At 40.7% G+C, this 20,351-nt stretch overlaps 1 protein-coding gene across 1 annotated transcript in view; it reads left to right on the top strand.

Annotated features, from left to right (window-relative positions):
* Window positions 1-20,351, top strand: part of NCKAP5 (NCK associated protein 5) — a gene marked incomplete at both ends in the record, with an annotated part of 239,157 nt that overhangs the window by 8,871 nt on the left and 209,935 nt on the right. Inside the window, 1 exon segment of the mRNA XM_080346974.1 lies at window positions 18,765-18,828. Within this exon segment, the coding sequence (XP_080203100.1) occupies window positions 18,765-18,828 (64 nt within the window).

Raw genomic sequence — 20,351 nt, 5'->3', positions numbered from 1 at the left:
TCAGATGCAGAGCTCCTACATGACAGGATGAAATCACAGTTCTACAGCTGGGGGTCTGCACCCTCTTCCTATTCGAGTCAGTGTTGGATTTCTCTCTGCCTTCAGAAAACTTGTTTGTTCTTTTCCTTTAACAGTCATATTACAGAATATCCCATCAGTGCGGTCTGGGTAGGAAATGTTAAAGCTCCTTTCCCATATGGTGAGACGAGCAGTCAACCAGTGAAACAATTTGGATTAAGACTACATTCAAGGTCTTAATTTTTTTTCTTTGACTGTCTGATACATGGTGCAAATAAATACACATCTCTGAGAGACTACTTTATAGAGGAAGCTGCTCGACACAGTGCTAATTTATTAAAAAGAAGGAATGGACGTTAATTGCTAGATCTTTAATAAATACAGCTCAAAGATCTTCTTTCCTCTAGTAAGACAAAGAAGCTTTCATTTGTGAAAAATCAAGATTGGTGAAGGTTGTGGCTAAGGTTACAAAGAGACAGACTGGGATGGCCAGTGAGTATTATATGGTGTGGGCTTTCCCTGGGGCTGTGGCACCTCTCCCTGCCCACCCCAAAGGGATGGCTGTGCCCACAAACGAGGGACCTGCAGGGGTCATTGTTTGATCGTTAGTTGTGAATGAGAGAAAACGCAGCAACAAATGTGATCTTGACCTACTTTGATATTTATAATAATCCCTATGGGTTTAGTGGTCTGAAAATAGCATGCTTGGCTTCAATTTAAACTGAGTTGGCCAGCGTAGTGGTTGGTTTAGAGAAGTGTATCTCCAGCGGGCAGTGGAGCTCTGTCAGCACAGGGCTGCTGCGAATCCAGCCTGCCTGGGCACGAGCTCTTACCCCTTGAGGTAAGGAGAGGGTGAAATGCAACTTCTCTGCGGAAGCAGCAGGATGGAGATCTAGACATCCATGGATAATGGTGGTTGTAATCTGTGAGCTAAATTGAACTTTAAAGTTTTGTAGGTATCCTGTATTTTTGGCACATGCTTTGCTTTGTAGTTACCTTCTGCCAATAGGCATAGTCTCTTTTGAATGCAACTATAATCGGATTTGTGGATGCTCAATGGTTACCTGGATAACTGGCCAACAGCCAGCCCTGTTGTCTTATGGTACGTTAGCCTGGGATTCATACACTGCTGTTTGTTTTTTGTAGTACACTTCAAAGTACCAGCATTGCCAGCCAGATCTTTTAAGATGCTGCATTTCCATGGCCCCCAGTAGACCCACACCCAGCTAGTGTCCTGTGGCACTGGGGAGAATTTGGCTCTTGACGGAACATAAACCTGATCTGCATAATTCTGTCCTGCCTGGGTAGTCTCCATACGCCGTTTAAATAAGAATTGCTGTGTGGGCAGAAGAAGTTTTCTGGAAAAACCGAAGAAAGGTATTGTAGTACTGCAGTGTTGCAAAGTCATATGGTTGTGAAATACCAACCTATGCAAAGATGGAAATGTCTGTCTACTTGAGATATATGCATACTCTGGCGTTCTTCCTTGTAGGTAGCTTTCTTAATGACTGAGATATCTCACTATCTTTTGAACACCATTGTGGATGAAAGTCACATTTCTTCAGAAGTTCGAGTGCCTCATTAATGACCTGTGATTGCTGTTCTACGGGAACTTTTCAGGGGCTGGTAATGGAAGTTGCTGCATGCATTTGCAATAGTTAGCCTCTGGCTCATCTTTGTCTTACCTTTTGAGAGAAAACCTTTCATAATCTCCCAGCATTCATAAAAAAATATGATTTTTGTCAGATTGTATTAGAAATCACAGCTTTTGTTCAGGCTAACTGTATGGGATAAAACCCTTACAAAAGGGTAGGAGTTTCAGTTAGTGAAATGTGACAGTTAAGTAAGACTAGAGATTTCCTCTTTGGCTGCAAGAATTTACCTGAGGATAAAACTAAATTATTTCTATCATAATAATTAACAAAATCTTTTCTATTAAAAAAATGGAAAATTTGCACATTGATCTTTTAGTTTTAGTTTGACATGTTTTATACTTTTTGTAACAGATTATAGTAATAATTATCAATATGAGCAGAGTTTGTAAGGCTCTGCATTATCTATATCTGTAATAGTAGTACAATGTTAAATCAGCTTTGCTCCCAACAAAATCAATGAATATTTTGCTCTAGCTGACATGTGGCAATGTTGTAGAGGTTGACAATTAAGACTCATGCCACTGACTAACCCAGTGAAAGTAGCATTTTGATTTGTGTGTGTGTTGTACTGGGATGAAGGCCAGTTGGCCTCTAAAGATAGTTTCCATAGCTACTGTCCTACAGAGAAAGAAAATGCTGCCACAGCATTTTTCCCTTGGACCTTTATAGTTTTTATGCAAGCTGTCAAGACAATTAATTTTCATCAGATGTATTGGTTATTAGATGTTGAAAGCAGGGGGGCATGGTGGGTACAAATGATGAAAAAGAGCATTAAAGTAAAACATCAAGAGATTTCTTTATGTACACAATATGAATGCATTTTGGATTTACAAAATCCCATTACTGCAGCATCTGATATGCTAGAATGCTATCTACGCTCAAAAGACGAGGTCCCGAAACTGCTCAACTTTGTTTCTGAGACTAAGCAAGCTTGGCCATGACTTTCACCATTGCTTCTTGTTGGATGTTGTGATCTAGATTTTTAATTCCTTTTGCAAATGAGATGGAAAAAAATTCCTACCTGTCAGAAAAACTCTCAAACTTTCACTGGTTTAAAATAAAAACATTTATTTGTACCTCTTGTGTACAGAAGAGCATAAAAGGGGCAGTAGATACTACAGCAGTATGTTATGTAAAAACAAGCATTGAGTATGAGATGATTTTTTGAGGTTAGCATGGGTGATGTCTTCATTTCACTCTGCAATGAGGCTTCAGGGCACGCCGTTTGGAGCTGGAGCTGGGAGTCATTAACATGTGCTTGTATTGCCAGCTCAAACTGCACACTTCCCGTAGATCACTGAGGCAGAAATAAGTATTTGAGTACTCAGATCGTCATATTTGAGCAATTTGTGTAAATTTATGATGCCTTTTCTCATTTTCTCAATGTAAAATAACGGAAGAGGCTCTGTCTGTGGTTATGGATCCAGTGGCTGTTACCATGTTTCCAGACAGCTCTTGCGTTCTAACTTCTTCAGAGCTTTTAATGTTGGATCTCACTCCCAGGTTTTTGCTATTCTGGGATGGCAAGGGATGGTACGCCGATGTTACTAAATGGCTTTAACTGTAATTTTTGACTTCATGGTTGAACCAAGTTTGCTTAGGAGGACATCACCAAAACGTGAATTAGAATTGTTGGCTTCAGTAGTGTAGAAATCCTAGTGACAAAGCAGTGTGCTTTGGAGAGCTAGAGGAAGAAAATGTGGAGGAAATAAAACGTAGAGAGGATGGGTGTCAGGGGTACAGCTGAGCAGGTGAACACGTGGCCCTGTTCTCCACTGTGGCCTCTTGATGGTTGGTCAGTGAACTCCGTGAAGAATCCTCTGACCATTGAGGAAGGAGCAGATTTATAACTAAAACTGCAAAGCTCCAGCCAGTGTGTGATGGCGGCTGGATGCCTCTACCAAAAAGGAGATCAATAAACTAAAAGTCTGAAGGTTCAGAGGGGCATTTTGCTTTGTGGCAGTGAGAGCATTTTTCTTCCCTTTCCTCTCTGGTAAATCCTACCAGTCTGATTTTTTGGCCGGCCAGCAAGGCACAAGCAAAAGAGATTTTTACAGGCCCGCGGGCTGGTGGGACGGTGGATTTCTCACCGATAGCCTCACCCTGTAGGATTAACTTTGATCAGACCGACTTGCTGAACATCCGCCTGAAATGATTTTGAGTTTCACATGTAGCTGTATAAGAATTTAACGCACTGGGATGTTGAACTGGTGCCAAGTGAGAACTTTGTAATCAGGGGCCAGTGGAAGATCTGCTGATGCAAATCCTCACCTTCGTGGGCAGAGCAGGACTTACTGTGTCTTCCTTATTTGTTCTCACTGACAATGTTTCATTAAGGGATGAATTTGTGGGTATTTTGTGCAGACTAGAATCCTAGTATTTCACTCCCGTGTGAAATTAGATGATGACAGCTTTCAGTGTCAACTGTGCAGCTGCAAATGTGCAGCGATGAGCGGGTACTGATTTTATTGTAAGGAATAATATGCAATCTGAAAACATATGGGTTTTTTCTGCTTCACTAAAAAAATCCTTAACATGTCTTCTAGATAACCTCCAAATGATAAACATAACTAATTAAGGCAATATCTTGTTAAGAAAAATATGTCAACATGGAAGCATCTTAGTGTATCAAAAAAAGGTGTTTGTTCTTGGAGCACGATGAAAAAGGAGAACGGTTCTCTTCTGCTTTGGAGACTTTCAGAAGGGAAAACAAAACCAAACTTCTCTTAGATACTGATCCTCTGAGTTGGAAAAACTCGGAACACCTGTGTAGCAGCTTAGGCCTTGCATAACATATATTCTGTATAGAAAAGTACTTTCAGTTCTTTTTGCACTCTTGTAAAATGCTGTTCAGGGCCACTGTTAGAATTTTGCTGATGAATCAAGGAGATTGCTGCTGTTGACTTTGTCTAAAAAATCGCTAAGTATTGGTGGCGTATGTTAAAGTGGGTGCCTATATCAGCTTTACCCGCATCCCATGAGTTCAAGGTAAATATGTACCTTAGTTTTAAGCAGCAAAAATTCAAAATGCCCATCTATGTGCTTTCTGTCAGCTGTTTTGGTCTTGTATAAACTAAATGCATGGCCATGTAATGATGTAGGAGATTCACCTACAAAATTTATCACCAGTTTTATATATTGCTGTTTTTCTTCTTCCTCTATTAACACGGGTACTAAAAGTGCGGTTCTAGTTTTATGAGCTCTAATATCAAAGTAACTTAAAATCAAGATTAGGCTCACTTACTTAATTGACAAATGCTCTTGACTGGGTTTATTTGCTTGGCATAGCTTTTTGATTGGGGAATTAAATTTTGAAATAATCAATACCTGGATTTGCAACTGACTTTTTCCTGGTTCTGTAAATGAGGTAATACTTGCGGTGATGCTATGTGAGGACCATGTGTGATTTTTATTTTGCTTACTACCAAAGGTGATGTAACAGGCTGTGGTGATGAGTATAAATCGTCATTTCAGAGCACAGTTCATTACCCAGATACAATGCTGCAATCTTTCCGCTGTGAAAAGTGGTAGGGAGCTTTATTCAAACATCAAATTGGTTTCAAAACATGCATTTATTGTGGAAACTGAAGAAATGCAGCTTTGTCGGAGTATGTAGTTGATGTTTGAACTGCTGAAAATCTTTGTACATTAGACAGTTAATATTTTAGGTATTTCTTAATATACATTTGATGTTTAGAAACGCCTCAACGCTAACACGTCATAATCCTTATTTACTTGTATCTTTTAAATTACTTGTTTTGTTTGCTGAAATTGAACTTCCATTGAAGTTGATGCTATTTGAGCTTTGAGAAACTGGCCTTATTCATGAAAACAGATCTGGCTGATGTCTGTGGGGAAAAGCATTTAAAAGCCTCAAGGGTTGTTTTATCTGGGATTTCTTGAAGGTGTTTGCTTCTCTCTTTCATGTTTTAAACAGAAAGCTGGATGTGGTCATTTTTTGGAGTGTTTGGTGGTTTTTTTGTAAAATGATGGCAGTACAGTTTTTCGTAATAAGATTTTCAGTCACATCATGAACAACTGGAAAAGTTTTAATTAACGGTTCTGTCCCAACTTTGTTGAGCTATACTAGCTGGAAGGATAACCAGTACCCAGGTTTCATCTGGTAATGTTGTTATATAATATTCAGAGAGCAGGTTTTAAAGGTGTTGTACTGAAGGAAGCTCAGGTCACCACGTGTGAGTTGTTTTTTTATCAAGCTCAGTAGAACAACTTGAGTAACTCAGGTGGATCTTGTGCCCGTTGCTATTCAGTCTTCTCTGTTTCATCCCTAGGCAACCACTGAGGTGGTGATTTGACTGTGCGTGAATTCAAATGGCTTAATAAATACACACGAAAATGCTGTCATTGCTCCACTAGTATGTCTGATGTGCTCTGGATTTCATTTTCAGTGTTATTAAGTGTTAGACTGGTGTATTATATGGTAAAACTGTCATTGGTAACTCAGTTTCTGCATCTCTACTTGAACATGTTAGATGGCGTTTTGAATATATTACCCTATGCTGTGGCCATTATTTAAAGTGACAACTATAATTTCTATATTAACGTTAACCTGTGTGTGCCAGTCGCTGTTGGGTTCGGTACAAGTGTCGCTCTTTGAGTGGCTCTCAGTCCGGACTGGGGTCCCTGTACATCCCTGTCCTTTCCAAAGCAAGTTTTTTATCTCCTCTTTAAGGTCTACTGAGACAACGAAGCTCAAGTGTGAGGTTCCAATTAATCATCTAATTTGTCAAAACACATAATGAGCCAGAAGCCACTGCCTTTGACTTTATCTGGTTGTCTTTTGTAGACAGAGCGATAGAAGAAACAGTTATTAGCATGGAACGGATTTTATTGCTGTAAGGCTGCATGAATATGAATTCGTGTGTTGGGTTACTGAAGGATACTTCAAAGTAATTTTCAACCCACTTTTGGACATAGTGAGACGTGGTTTAGAGCACATTATTTTCTGTAAGGCATACTGGAGCATGTTCGCTCACCCGGGGGAAGATGGAGGGAAGCCCAGCAGTTTATAACTTTTTCCAAGGAAATTTGTTATGTTGTCACTTAAAAAAATTATCTGTTATTAGCTTTCATACTTTTTTTTTTCCTCTTCACAAAACCAGACAGTGAGTGAAGTTCAGAGAGATTTATAGAAGTGGCTGAATTACCTTCTCTCTTCAGATCCGTGGAGTCAGTAAACAGGATTGCATTCCTGAACCTAAAAACTAAGTGACAATTATTGTCTATCAGTACATCAAAAATATACTATATGTACACATTTGAGAAATGTTCTTAGAAAATAGTAATTTCATGTGTCCCGAGAACCAACTGCCGCACATCATTAAATGAGATGTTGCTCTTCAAGTACAAATCATCCATTTTTACATTTTTACCAAAAGTGTATGATTTTATAAAAGGTGATCTTGGCAGAACTTATCTGAAATGTCCTTTAACTGAGAAACATGCTTTTTACTTTCAGAATTAGGAAAAATGGATGGCCATTTGAAACTATTTTCATAATTGGTTTGTTTTCCACTACTGCCATGTAAGTTAAAATAATTTAATTGATGCACTAATGCTTTTGGTAGTAGAGGTCATGGATACGTACCTGTAAAACAGAATAGCTGATTTCACAGCAATGTTGTATATATTGCATGTCTTTCAGCATATGTGCTCAGTCTTGACCAATTATTAAATTGTGTGCTGCAAACCACATTTCTATCATGTCAGTAACCTTTCTTCCCCTTCTACTGTTTGTTGCTCCAAAGCATGTTTAAAAAATAAAAAGTTACGTGTCCTGTAGGTATTCATATGTGCTTTACATGTTTGTTTTCCCTTGTATAGAAAGCAAATCTCTTTTTCTCTCCCTCTCTATATATTTATCTATCTGTCTGATAGGCTGGTTTGGCATATATTTGGACCCATTCTGATGGTTTCCTGATTACAAGTACTCCGTGTTATGCTCTGCAACCCCAGTGCTCAGTGTCGTGGCACAGGGGTTAATACCCATGGAAACTGGTGCTGCTGTTTTTCTGCTGTGCCCAGAGGGTGTTCGTGGCATCTCACAGTTCAGTATATTTGCCGTCTTGTAAAATGATGTGAGAGGGAATTCTCTCATCTCTCAGGTGAGCTGGTTGGGGAAGGATGGGTTGCGACACAAAATGCTACTCTGAGTTTCAGCTGCCTTTGGCCTTAAAATGGAGACAGTCCCCAGCAGAAATGTGTCCCTTGGACTGGAATTATTTCTAGGTCTCAAGGCAAGAATATTATTATTATTGAGGGTGCAAAATGAAGTTACAGGGGAAAAAACCCACAAGACCCCAATTTAAGCAATAAAGAAAAGCAACCTTTCTGAACAATTTTTATTCTCCTTTTGTGTTCTCTTTGAATGGAAGGTTATTGCAGATTCGCTGGCAGTTTGTGGCAGAATACCTAAAAGTATTTAAATGTTCAGTTAGGACAGGACATGAGTGACCACTGGAGGGTTATAGAGTGTGCAAGAAATGTAACTCAGAGATGTGAAAGGGCAGTTTGTGAGTGCAGTCTGTTAAGGAGAACAGTCCTGATGCTGTGGGCTTTCTGGATGGATAAAAACACATCACACTGTCCAACACCACCCACAGTCCCCAAAAAAAAGCCCCACAAAACCCCCAAAACAAAACCAAAAACCCATGAGGTTGCAAAGGATACCAGGAATATGTTGTGATGGTCTGGGAGGAAAGGAGTGGAAAACAGGTGGAGGTCAACCATTAATGAATGAAAATCAGATATCTTCTTTGAACTGTAAGAGCAAAACTGAAAAGCTTGGTAGAGAACAAGGAGAAAATATTTCTAAACCTCCTCACAAACAAATGAGAGCTGAGTGTATCACTTGAGCGGAACAAAAGGAAAGCTGGTTATTAAAAGAGTAGTGGAAACTAAGAGTTTGCTTGAGCTTAGTGTCCAAACTGTTGTGCTTAGTGTCTGAAACAGACCCGGTTGTCTGTAGCCTTCATCGCTCTTGCAAATTCAATGAGTTTCAAGAGCCGCTCATTTACTAACAGCATGTGGAATCAGCACTTGGCATGAATGTTACCCATGGAATTTAGGAGCAACTAGGATTGGGAGTAAGCAAAGGTCTTCTACTACTGGTTAATGGTTTGCATGAATGGATAGACACTATAGGAACTAATAGCAGCCTGCTAGCATTGCTGTTAGTTTATGTCTGAGTAATTTTGGTTGTGAAAAAAATGTTTCCATGATTTCCAGCTTTATGTGGAACAAAGGTTCTGACTTGATTTTCATAGAGGACAACCACATAAATTTCAGCTACCACCCTCTCATGCAGCTGCAGGGGGTGAGACTGAGGGAGTGAGAATTCTTTTGTGCTTTGATGCATTGGTTGGGAAAGTTACACTACTGTTCAGCGTGATGCATTTTATGTTAATAAACAAAGATCATTAACTGAAGACTGAAGTGCTGCCAATACTGAATCTTTCATGAGTAATAAATTCTCATTAAAAATCCTTTAGGGAAATGCATATCCTTTCAAAAGAATTTTCACAGCACATCATCTCCATGTGAGAAATCTCCAGAGAAAAAGTACATGTGAGCAACCAGTGATTGGGGGATTTGTTGAGCTAACAAGCTCAACTTTCAAGTTCTCTGCAAAAAGAAAACCTTGTTTGCTTGCTTCTTCCTTTGTTTTTCTTTTTTTCAAGGTCTTCTTGAGACCAGGCTTAGTGGAAAAAGGAATTATCTTCTGCTAGAAATGGCAGAAGAGGTTCAGGATTCATGACTGTCTAGGTTGGAAAACAGAGATTTCTTAATCTATCAGGAGACAAGTTCTATATTCCAGATGTTTCCAGAATATTTCCAAAAACTAACAGCAGTAAACAGTGCAGTAAAATTAGTGTAAATCTGTATGCTCTATGGATCTAGTACTTCAAACCACAGAGAATACCCCAACCAGAAAGACAAGAACTGAGACTCTATCTAGTCTAGAGAATGGCTTGACCCAGCTTAAGAATGACCAGCAGAGCCCCAGGGAAGATGTTACACACTCACAAGCCAAAAGACCCTGCAAGGAGCAGTTAAACAGAGGGAGGACAACCACAGTTCCCCTAATGGCCATGCAGTGCACAACCTGGAGCAGAAGGCTGGTTTTAGATCTATAGAAGAGTAGAACTGCCAAGTGATACACTGGAGAAAGGCAAGATGTGAAAAGTGCCCTTAGACATAGTGTTTCTTACTAATCCTTGCTCTCTCTCTCTTCTTTCTTGAATGTACACTAAAAATAAAAAAATCTTCTGATGGCTTTGTAGGGAGAGCGGCTGTGTTTACATCACCGTTACTTTTAATTTCACGAAGTCACAGAAATCAAAATCTGACTCTTTCAAAAGTGGCATCTGCTGTAGCAGCGTCTTCCTTGTGTTGGTGACTGATGCGTTGCCAGGCCCTGTCAGCTCCAGATGTCACTGGCTTCCGTACTTCCAGCAATAAGAGCAGATGTATTTGGGGATCAGGACCAATAAAGCATCTTGTGGGCACGTGAAATGAGGAACGGCAATTGTATGTGTTGGAAATAAGAGGGGACAAAAGGTGGTGGCTTCAACTGTTGTTTTTTTCCCCATGGGACCCCCCCATCATGTGGCAATGACCCTGCATCTCCTTCATCACCCACTTTGAACCCAGCTGTGCTCTAAAGCTAGACTGGGAGATTTTCACCAGCCTGTCTGTCTTACCATCCTGTTTAAGGAAATGGGGCTCGTGGACCATATACTTGTACAGCAGGTGGATTAGTAGTGTGCAAAAGGGGAACGGTAGTGGTGTAGAATTGCTTAGAGAAGCTCATACGAATGGTGCGGTGGCTCTGAGGAGGCTGTCAAAAAGAAGATAAACGCTACTGGTTTGTTTTAATTAGAAAGTTCCAACTGTAGGCCTTGTGCTGAGAAAGAGTTCTCAGAAAGAAATTTGATACCACTGTAGAGCATTTCAGGGCTTTCATTAAACAGACTCTTTATGTGTAAAATATATCTTAAATAGCACCTGGCAAGAGGAGCAAGCAGTCCATTCTTGCAGTAAAGGATGGGGATCTGTGTGCAATAACTGACTACATTGTAATTTAAAGTTTCTTTTGCTGAATTAATATTCCAAACTAACTTCTATTAGTGCTTTGGTTCTTTTTTTTCTTGTTTGAACACTGAGGTTTCCATGATGATAAGTCTTTGAGAACTTGACAGCTTGCCTAATCATATAAGTTCCCACTGTATGCTTCTTGGATTGCAACTTATCAGAAATAATGCAGCATTAGATACAAATATTGCTGTTAATGTAACATTAAAATTGATACAGCAATCACTTATGTTCAGAAATTCCAAACTACAATAGTGCTGAATTTGTCAAATTGCTTTTGCTCGGTATCTTATGGTGTGAATTGCAAAACAGAGGTAACAAGGTTTATGGTTGACGTACCACTTTTAATAATAAAATCGTGAGTTAGATCCTGTGCTTATTGATTTGTAGTAGTGTATTTTAGTAGTTTAGGGGATACATTAAACCAGTGGGTTGAAACAGGGAGCAATCTGCACAGAATTTGGTCTTGCTAAAAGCTTAACTAATGCTTTTTGATAAATGCAAGGTATACGTAATGGTGGGAGTATTTAATTTGTAGTGTGAAAAACTGTACTTCAGATGTATTTCGGAGTTCAATACTGTAGTGATGTTCACTTGGTGTTTCTTGGCACTTGAGTGTTGGAAGCTTCATACTCAGTGTTGTATTCAAGTTGATATAAAGTTGGTGTGACTCCCTCGCCTGCTGCAGTTTACTGTTTTGTCTTTGGGCTAATTTTTAACATAAATCTGTAAGTATCTCTCACTACTGTCCGCACACTTTAGAAATTATTAGGAAAATGTTTTGGTTTTGTTTTTTCCCCTCTATTTTTCTGTTTCATAAAAAAACCCCAGCTTTTTTTCTACCACTCATTTTCTTCTTCCGCTTGGAATGTCATCCTAAAAGAAAGGCTTCAGGGGAATAGATGAGAAAAAGAAGTTGCAACCAAATGCATGATCTCATGAGTAATGGTCATAAGTGAGATGTTCCTGGGGGTTTGTAAAATGATTGCTCGGTATGGTTCATAGTTGTCTTGATGACTTGGCATTGTGTCATACAGACATCGGTCTTTTATCCTACAACTGAATGTGTGCATCATGGAGACAGAATCACTTTTTTTGCCTGTTTTTTCTTAACCTAGCAACTGCATTGATTGTGATGGTTGGTACTGTCTCCATGTCAAGGAAGTGAAAGGGAGGTTGGTGACTCTATTTATTGTCATTCTAATTGTTTAGCAGTTACTAATGCACGTTATTTAAAGGTCTCTATTTAAAAAGACCTTTTCTCCTGCTGAGTTTTCTACATTACCAAGGTTAAAAACCATCTCAAAGCTTGAGAGAAGGAAAAAACCCAACAACAACAAAAACTAAAACAAACCCCAATGTTCTAGACTTTGGGTCTAGACCTCCCTATGTCTGATAGAATCATAGTGTAGTTTGGGTTGACGGGACCTTCCAGGCTCATCTAGTCCAACCTCTGCCATGAGCAGGGACATCTTCACCAGCTCAGGTTGCTCAGAGCCCCGTCCAGCCTGGCCTGGGATGTCTCCGGGGATGGTTCAGCCACCACCTCTCTGGCCAACCTGGGACAGTGTTTCACCACCCTCAGCATAAAAAATACTGTTACCCTGAATATATACAGAATTTGAGAGGTGGACTGTGTTGTGGAGTCAGCGCTAATAGTGGAAGGAAACACCCCAACATTAAAAAAGTCCATATATTTGAAATGTCTGAAATATCGGTGAATCGTTGAAGTGTGCAGTCTTGCACCAATAATTTTGCTGTTGAAAACAATATATGTCAATGAAGCAATAAAGATTGTCAATGTGAGAGAAGATGCTTCTGTTGGAAACACGTGGCCGTCCGGCCCCTGTCATTGCTTAGGATGGGAGAATGAGGTGCTGAGGTGCCCAGCTGCTCTGCCCCTGCTGGGAGAGTCATTTGCCGTGAAAGCAATCCCGTGATCGTGTGCCGTGGACCTCTGATAGCCTTTCCTGTTGTAATTCCTCCGCTGTGGCTCTGCCGCTCTTCCCCAGCCCAAGGCAACCTGTGTGTTCCTGGTGGAGGCTCTGGCCCTGCTACGTTCCCCTCTCCTCCGCCTCCTGTCTGACCAGGTACGTGACTCAGCCCTGCGGTGCCCATTATCTTCTTCCAGGCTATTTGTTTTGTATAATATTTGGTGTCTTGTCTGGATGCTTCTGGACAGTAACCAGATGGTCGTCTTTAACTTCTGCTTCACATTTCATATGCATTAAAATTCCCTGAAAATCGGTGAGGAGCTTCTGGAGATTGCTGATCCCTATTTTAGATTATAGTTATAATTCTGTGTTGGTGTGGGTTGTGTGTGGTTTGTTGTTGTTGTTTTTCTTTTTTCTCCCTGCTCTCAGTGTCACCCAAAGAAAATACAGTTTAAATAAGTTACCGCCTGTTCTGCTTGTCTGGATTTGGCAGTATCATGTCTAGTAGAAGAGCAGTTTAATGTAAATTATGTTTTCTGTACGCTTATCTTTTATTACAAATTAGCAATAAATAGGAGCCTGTGCCTTGCTGGTGGCTCATCCTATCTATTCTGCTTCTGCTTGACAGCATTAGTACTTCCGTTATTGTAACTCCAGTCTTTGCAATTATTGTAAAAATAATCAAATAAAGCTCGTACTCTGCTCCGCTTTAAATCTGCAATGAATATTTCTCTGCGAGATGACTCTTTTATTGCCAGATGTAGTTAAACCGTTGTGACTGTGAAAGGCCGGCTTCAGAACGCGCTCGGCGCTGGGGTTTGTGCAGCACCAGGCGCCCCGGTGTCAGTGCTGCTCAGCGGAGGGACGGCTGCAGCAGCATCGCCGCTGCCGTCGCAATAGGAGCTGAAAGAGGCGCATTAGTTCACTGTAGCCTTTCCACCCTCGGCTGTTCCCTTGTCACATCTCATAGACTCAACGGGGTCAAGCCTGGTCAGAGATGGATGGGAAAAACCTCCCAGGAAAAGCGGGGGCTTCAGGAAGCCGGGCTTGCGGCTCTCCGCTCAGTCTAGCACCCTGCCCCTGGGTCAGTTGTTAGCACCGTGCGATGTTTAATCCATGTTTAATGGATTTTAGCAGTGGTTTTTCTGGTTCGTTTGAAAAACAATGCTGTGGTGACAAGTGATGATATGGGGAGGGGAAGTTATAGAGAAATAATGTTGGTAGGTGATAAATAGGAAGTGGTTCTAAGGTGCAATGCACCTTGCAAATTCAGAATCTGAGTCTCAGTTGTTTTTGTGTTTGCCATACCTCTGTATGAACGCAGCATTTTATCACCTTTTGAATCTTGCAGCTATAGCATGGAGTGGGAAACTCGGTTTGACTTTCTCTGCTCCAAAATAACCTGCAGAAGGACTCGCTGGCACAGAGCTTGGTCACTCTCCACACAATCACCAAACATAAAACAAATGCTAACAGTGTTTTCAAAGCTTGAAGAAATGGGTCAAGTGGTTGTTTTCCAGCTTTACAAACAGTGAATGTTATAAAATGAAAGGAGAAGTTGGGCTTTGTGTTATGATGCAGAACTGACTACTTCTAAATAAAATCACTTTGGAGTGAAAGTTTCCAAGGGAGGATGAAACATGAAGAAATCACTTTCATGGAGAAAAAAAAAAGGCGAGAAACAATTAAATGAGTTACTTGGGAGCCATCATACCTATTACATTTTCTCTGTCTTCATTCCCTGTGTAGGAAAATAGTAATTTATTTAGGAAAAAGGGAACAGGAAAAGTTAAAAATCTTCATGTGTCAGCGCTGAAAATGCAGATGTGTCAGTGCAGCCCGGCAGGTCGAGGCTCGGCGTGGGAGCACGGCAGGAACGGACCATGTCAGCGCTTGACAGCCCTTGTCTTCCCAGTGGGTCGTGGAGATTAAGGGTCGCTGAAGCATCAGCTTACGTTTCGGATGATGCTACTAGATGTTTCCCATTCTTTTTGACTTCTGATTGTGTTATTCACTAAAATGATAAACTTATTTTTCTTCATGGAAACTGTAAAATCATCATCTACCACTGAAGATATGTCCTCATTCTGTATGTCTGTTTTGTCAAATGGATATAATTCAGTACACTGAGTACTGTATCCACCTTTATTTCATAACTTTATCCAGAAGGTATTTTAAGTAATACTACTTTTGTGTTAGATGGAGAAGCAAAGGGCCTGTATTTAAGAGCTTCTCAATTTGAAGTTTCAAAATAAAAATGAAAATCTTATTTCAAAATTTGGGAAGCTGAAGTTCACTGCCAGAGTTTTCTGTTTTGTTGTATTGACATAAAATAGCAATATAAAGAAGGAGAACTAAGCAAAAGGGAGGCGTTCACACATCCAGAGTAGCTTTTCTTGCGGTGTTTGATCTGAGCATCTGTTACCAGATCAGGAACAGTATCAGCATTTGCTCAAAACTGTGTGATAGGCGGGGGCTTGTGGCTGTGTCCACTGACCCACCTGTATCCCTGTGGTTTGGGAGGAGTTCAGGTATCACAGTTTTGTAGTGAAGCCCCAAGCCATGTGTGTTACGTGTCACTGTCATATGATAAAGGTTTTTTTGTCTGGGAGTTGAATGAGTTGAACTGATGGGGAGAGTGAAGGAGAAGTTTTAGTTTAAGGAGAGTTCAGAATTTGCAGGATTATTTAGCACGTTTATGTTTTTCTTGGACTAAATGTGCTTTCCTCAAACTGTTGTTTTTTTAGAACAAGCTACTGCAATATCTACTAGTGATACTGAGACTTGAAATGTATCTTTCTTCCATCCACACAGTGGATGCTTGTGTGCTTGGTTCCATCTGGAAAGGATATAATTGAATCCTTGTTTGGCTCCTTTAATTATCTCTTTGCAAAGTCCTTGGCTGGGAATTTTGCCACTTACAATGCAAATATTCGAACTTAAGAGCATAAACTATGCTTTCAAAAAGCATTTTTGTAAACCTTTTATCATTTGGTGTGTTTTTCAAAAGCGAACATGAGAACTTCTCAATGAACATGTTTTAATTTTTTAAATCCTCAGAGAAGATTTTGTGTTCTTGCAGGTTGGCTGTAATTGCTAATTAACTTTGTTAATTAATCATGCTATAGGGATGAAACATGCTTGATTAAAAATAAATAAAACTGTATAGCAACAAAGTAATGTTACTGATTTTTCCTATTTAAAAGCAAAGATTAAAAAAACAAGATTAACTTCGAAGCTGCATGTCAAATATTCTTTGCATTTGAAACATCTCAACGACTAAAGCAGCTAAAAGCTTATTATTTTTGCAGCTCAGTGGTAGTAAAATGCTTATCCAATTGTTACACCGTGTTAAAAAATGAGGGCTGAGAATAGTCACTGAAGATGCTGTCTTAATCAAGACTAAGATGGTGGGTAGTAGCGAACAGGTTGATTTGGTTGTGCTTAGACACATGAAAGTCCTTATTCTCGCTTGTCATGTATCTTACATTAAAACTTCCAACACTGCAAATTGGTGTTAAATGTTGGCTCGCAACAGAATTCTGACCACATTTCTCACCCATTGTACCAGCACACGGTTGTACAGAGTGGTGGCAACGGCTTGCTGCGGGTGATGGGCCAAGGGCGTCACCGGTGAAAGCTCCTGGGGTGACCTGGGGGGTGACAGTGGCGCTGGGCACGGGGAGGTGATGGCAGCATGTGCGGAGCTCTGCCCGCCAGCGCACGGCTCCTTCGGCCGCGAGTGCCGGCGGGAGGGAGAGGATGCTCTGGGACCTGTGTGAAGTGGGAGCACAGAGTCTGGCTGCCTCAAAGTTGGCTGATTTCTAGACACTGCTGGAACAGATGGCTCCTCTGTATCCACTGTTGCAGGTTTTTTTCCTCGTACGTGATGTTCAGGTTTCTTTTTCGTTTTCTTCTATTGAGAAGTGGTTCTGTTCCTAATAGCAGCGATGTTGTAAACACAGTATGAGAATTCCAATCTTTGCTCTCCCTTGCTGGGAAGATTGTTAAGGAAGCACTTTGTGAACCTCAGAGGAGGAGCCCTTTTTGTGGACGGAGCTCAGATGGAATGTACTCTGATAAAATTCCAGAAATGGGGAACTGATACCATAGTGGAGGTAACATGGGGAGAGCAAAGTAGGAGTATTCCTCCTGTAGAAGGAATAACTAAATAAATATCTGCAGACCACTGCCAGGAAGTGTAGGAGGAGTGATTTGTAGGGGTTTTTGTTTGTTTATCCCCTCTCCCTCAACCCGCATCTTTTATTATAAAATACCTTTAGGCATTTGTTTTGTAATTAGAAAGTCAAAACCCCCTCAAAGGGTATGCTTGCTTACTCACTGAAACATATTAGGGCGCTGAAGCGGTGCAAAAATGCAAGGGGCTATTTTCAGCAGATGAACTAAATCCTTAAAATAGGATTAACCAATTTTGTAACTTGCCTCTGATAGTATCCAAGCAAGGAAGAGGGAGGGCGGTACACGTCTTTTAGAAGCTGTTTTTAGGATACTTACGTTAAGGCTATCAATGCCGTGCTAATGCCACTTGTCAACTCTCAGTAATTTTTCAGATGCACTAGAGAGGATCTTCATACCACACTGGAGTAACACAAATGCAATTTCCACTGGACTGTGGCTGTATCATCTTCAGGTTTTGCCATTATTTAGGAGTTTTGGCGTCATATATGTTTACAAGTCACAACATCGGCAGTGCCTGGTATCTGGTTTGGTGACCCAAGCATTTGTCGAGCTATGGCTGAGCACCAGGAGTGCTGTCATTCCTGCAGTCATTAGGTACATGCAGATCTGCCTTCCTTGGCAGAAATGGTTCCTGAGAAATGACTTGCGGAAGGGGTTTGAAAGCTACTTTTATTGCAAGAACAGGAATAAAATATTGCAGAACATTTAGCTTTTCATGCTGGACAAGGGTGACCTAGTCAATGACTGGACCAGTTACAGAGCCTTGGGAAGACCATGGGCCGCCAGATAAGGGATATATTCTAATTTTAAAAATCATTTTACTCAAAGTTTTCAAAGCTGATTGTCTTTTGCAAATAATTTATTCATCTGCAAATTTTATGTTTCGTTGTGTACTGATAAATCCTTCATGTATTGATCAGTTCCTCTGACATTTCTGCGGGGCACTTTTGTTTCAAAAATATATATTCTTCTTTAAAAATAGCCTAGTTAAAAAAAAAGGTGTTTATTTTTCTTAAATATGTAAAAAATTATTGTAGGTTTTTAAGTCCCACTTGTTCTGTAAAGTATTTTCTGCTTTGTTGAACTTCAGAGCAAATTCCCCTCTTTCTGTACCCTTCCTGCATTGGGCAGTTCCTGCAGCATCCTCCACTGTCTCGAGTTTGCAGTTCTCATGTGTCATATGTGCTGTTTTCCCACTGTGAAAATCTTTCATTTTCTACCTTATACCAAACCCCTACTTTTATCCCTTTCTTACAACTTTTCAGATGAACTGTCTTTTAATAGCCAAATCCTTAATTAAGCAAACGAATTGTTACTTCAGTTGAGCGAAACATTTGGGCAAAGATCTTGTATGGAAAAAAAGGCTGATTAAAAAAAAACCTAATAATTCAGTAGTTGCAAAATGCAGCACAATATGTTAAGGAATTGAATAGACTCTTAAAATTCCATTTTTATGCATATGTTTATTGATGATCTAACAGCCTTCTAGCTTGTGTTAATATATTGCAGAACAAAGCCCATGTGCAAGGCCGTAGGAAAATAAATAACACAATCTGATTTGCACGGTCTGTTTCCATATCGCCGGGGCGATGAGCTACTTTGTTGTTTGAACGGAGCAAATGATGTTTAGATCCAGTTGATTTATTGACAGTTCTGTCAAACTGCCACAAAATATAACAATAACGCAGACGCTAAATATTGCAGAGGACCATGGCGAGGAGAGCGGGGCTGCCAGGGGGTTACCTCAGTGATATGCAGGAATGCCACCCCGACGGGGACGCGCTGCGTTCTCCCCACTGGTCGAAGATGAACTGCTATTCACATGCTTTTCTTCTTTCCGCAGGGAGAAGCTGTCTGTGGCTCGGCTGCAGCGAGAAGTTGCACAGAGTCGGAGTGAAGGAGCAATGGTAAGCTGCGCCAACTCGCTGCTTTGCAACTCTCATCTTACTGCTTCAGGCCTTAGATGCCGTTTGTCTTGCAGAAGATGGTCACCGAAGCATTAAGGCTGTCTTGGACATAATGATGGGTTGCCAATGATGTATTAATAAATCTGAGGAAATCCAAGGCTCTATCTTGGCTTCCTTGGAAGAGCTGCAGTAGAAGAAAGCCATTTCCTTTTCCCTGCTGATGGTCCTTACTGGAATTGGAAGCAAGACAAGCACAGAAAGCAGCTTTAGATCAAAATGCAGTAGGTTTACTTGCCTGTTAGCCCTCAGCAGAAAAATGGAAGAATGCAAGCATGGAAACTTAAAAAAACCCCTCAATCTGATAGTTTTGTAAATCATGTAATGTTCCTGTATCTTCATTTTTCACGTAGCGATTTGTGAGATTAGGCTTGTGAGCAAAAGTTGAAATGGCAGATTTTTGGTTAACCGCAAATCTCAATTTATAGAGTGCCTTATCTGCACAAAACAATTTCATTTAGGAGCCAACATGTGCTAAGTGTGCTTAATTACTTAATATCGAAGGAACTCTTCCCATCTGTTAAGGAATTTGTTTGTCCCTATCTTCAGATAAAATGTCTTAGGCTTCCATGGGATAAAGCAGACTGGTTCAAAAACCTTAAAACCCAAACCAGTCCCCTTGAATGTTCTCATGAAGCTGCTGCTGATTTGAGTTGCGTGGTTTGCTATGAAAGAATTGGTCCAAGTTTGTTTAATTTAGGAGGGCGAAGCTGTAGAGGGTGTCTGGGGAGCAGAAACTCTGCTACCTGTATGACGCGGGGTCCTTAAAATCCCTCCTGCCTCCAGTGAGGGTATTTTATAAATTGTTGTTGGTGATTAATACAGTGAAATGAGATCTGGAGAAACCTACGTGACAGGTAGGATAAACCTGCCGTGAATCCGTAGCTCTCACGGCAGCTCCAGCAGAGCTGAGTATGCCTTGCAGGGGCCTCTGCTGGGACAGGGGCTTCTGGGGGGTCTAAATGCCTCGCAGGGAAGGAGACGAGTAGGATTTGCTCAGGGAGATATTGCTGATGTGCTCCGAGCCCCCACAGGGTGCCCAGCTTGGCCATCCCATCCCACCGCCCCCGTCATGGATCTGCAGTGTGGTTGGGGTGGCCACCAGAACACTTTGAGATGGCGTTTAAGCAGTCGGGAAGACTGGCCACTGAGTAATGTGTGTGTTTTAAGGCAGAAGTCCTGGAGGAACTGAGAAACAAACTTGTATCAGGCCAAGCCATAATCCCAGAGTCTGTGACTGAGATAAAGCTCCTGGTGCCTCCAGGAGGAATTTTGCCTGAGGAGGAATAGCAAAGATCAGGTATTGCTTTTGCAGTTCCATTCTACTTCTCAGTATAAACAATTTTCAAAGTCTGTGTAGTGCTGTTTACTCTATTTGAAATGTTTCCTTTAATTTTTTTAAACTAGCTTTCCCCTGGAGGCATAGAAATAATATATTGAGTGTAAAATACACTTAGTGAGATAAC

This window comes from Nesoenas mayeri (assembly GCF_963082525.1).
Source record: "Nesoenas mayeri genome assembly, chromosome: 6".
Lineage (NCBI taxonomy): Eukaryota > Metazoa > Chordata > Aves > Columbiformes > Columbidae > Nesoenas > Nesoenas mayeri.
The sequence above is the reverse complement of the archived record's forward strand: the minus strand, read 5'-3'. Positions and strand labels throughout refer to the sequence as shown.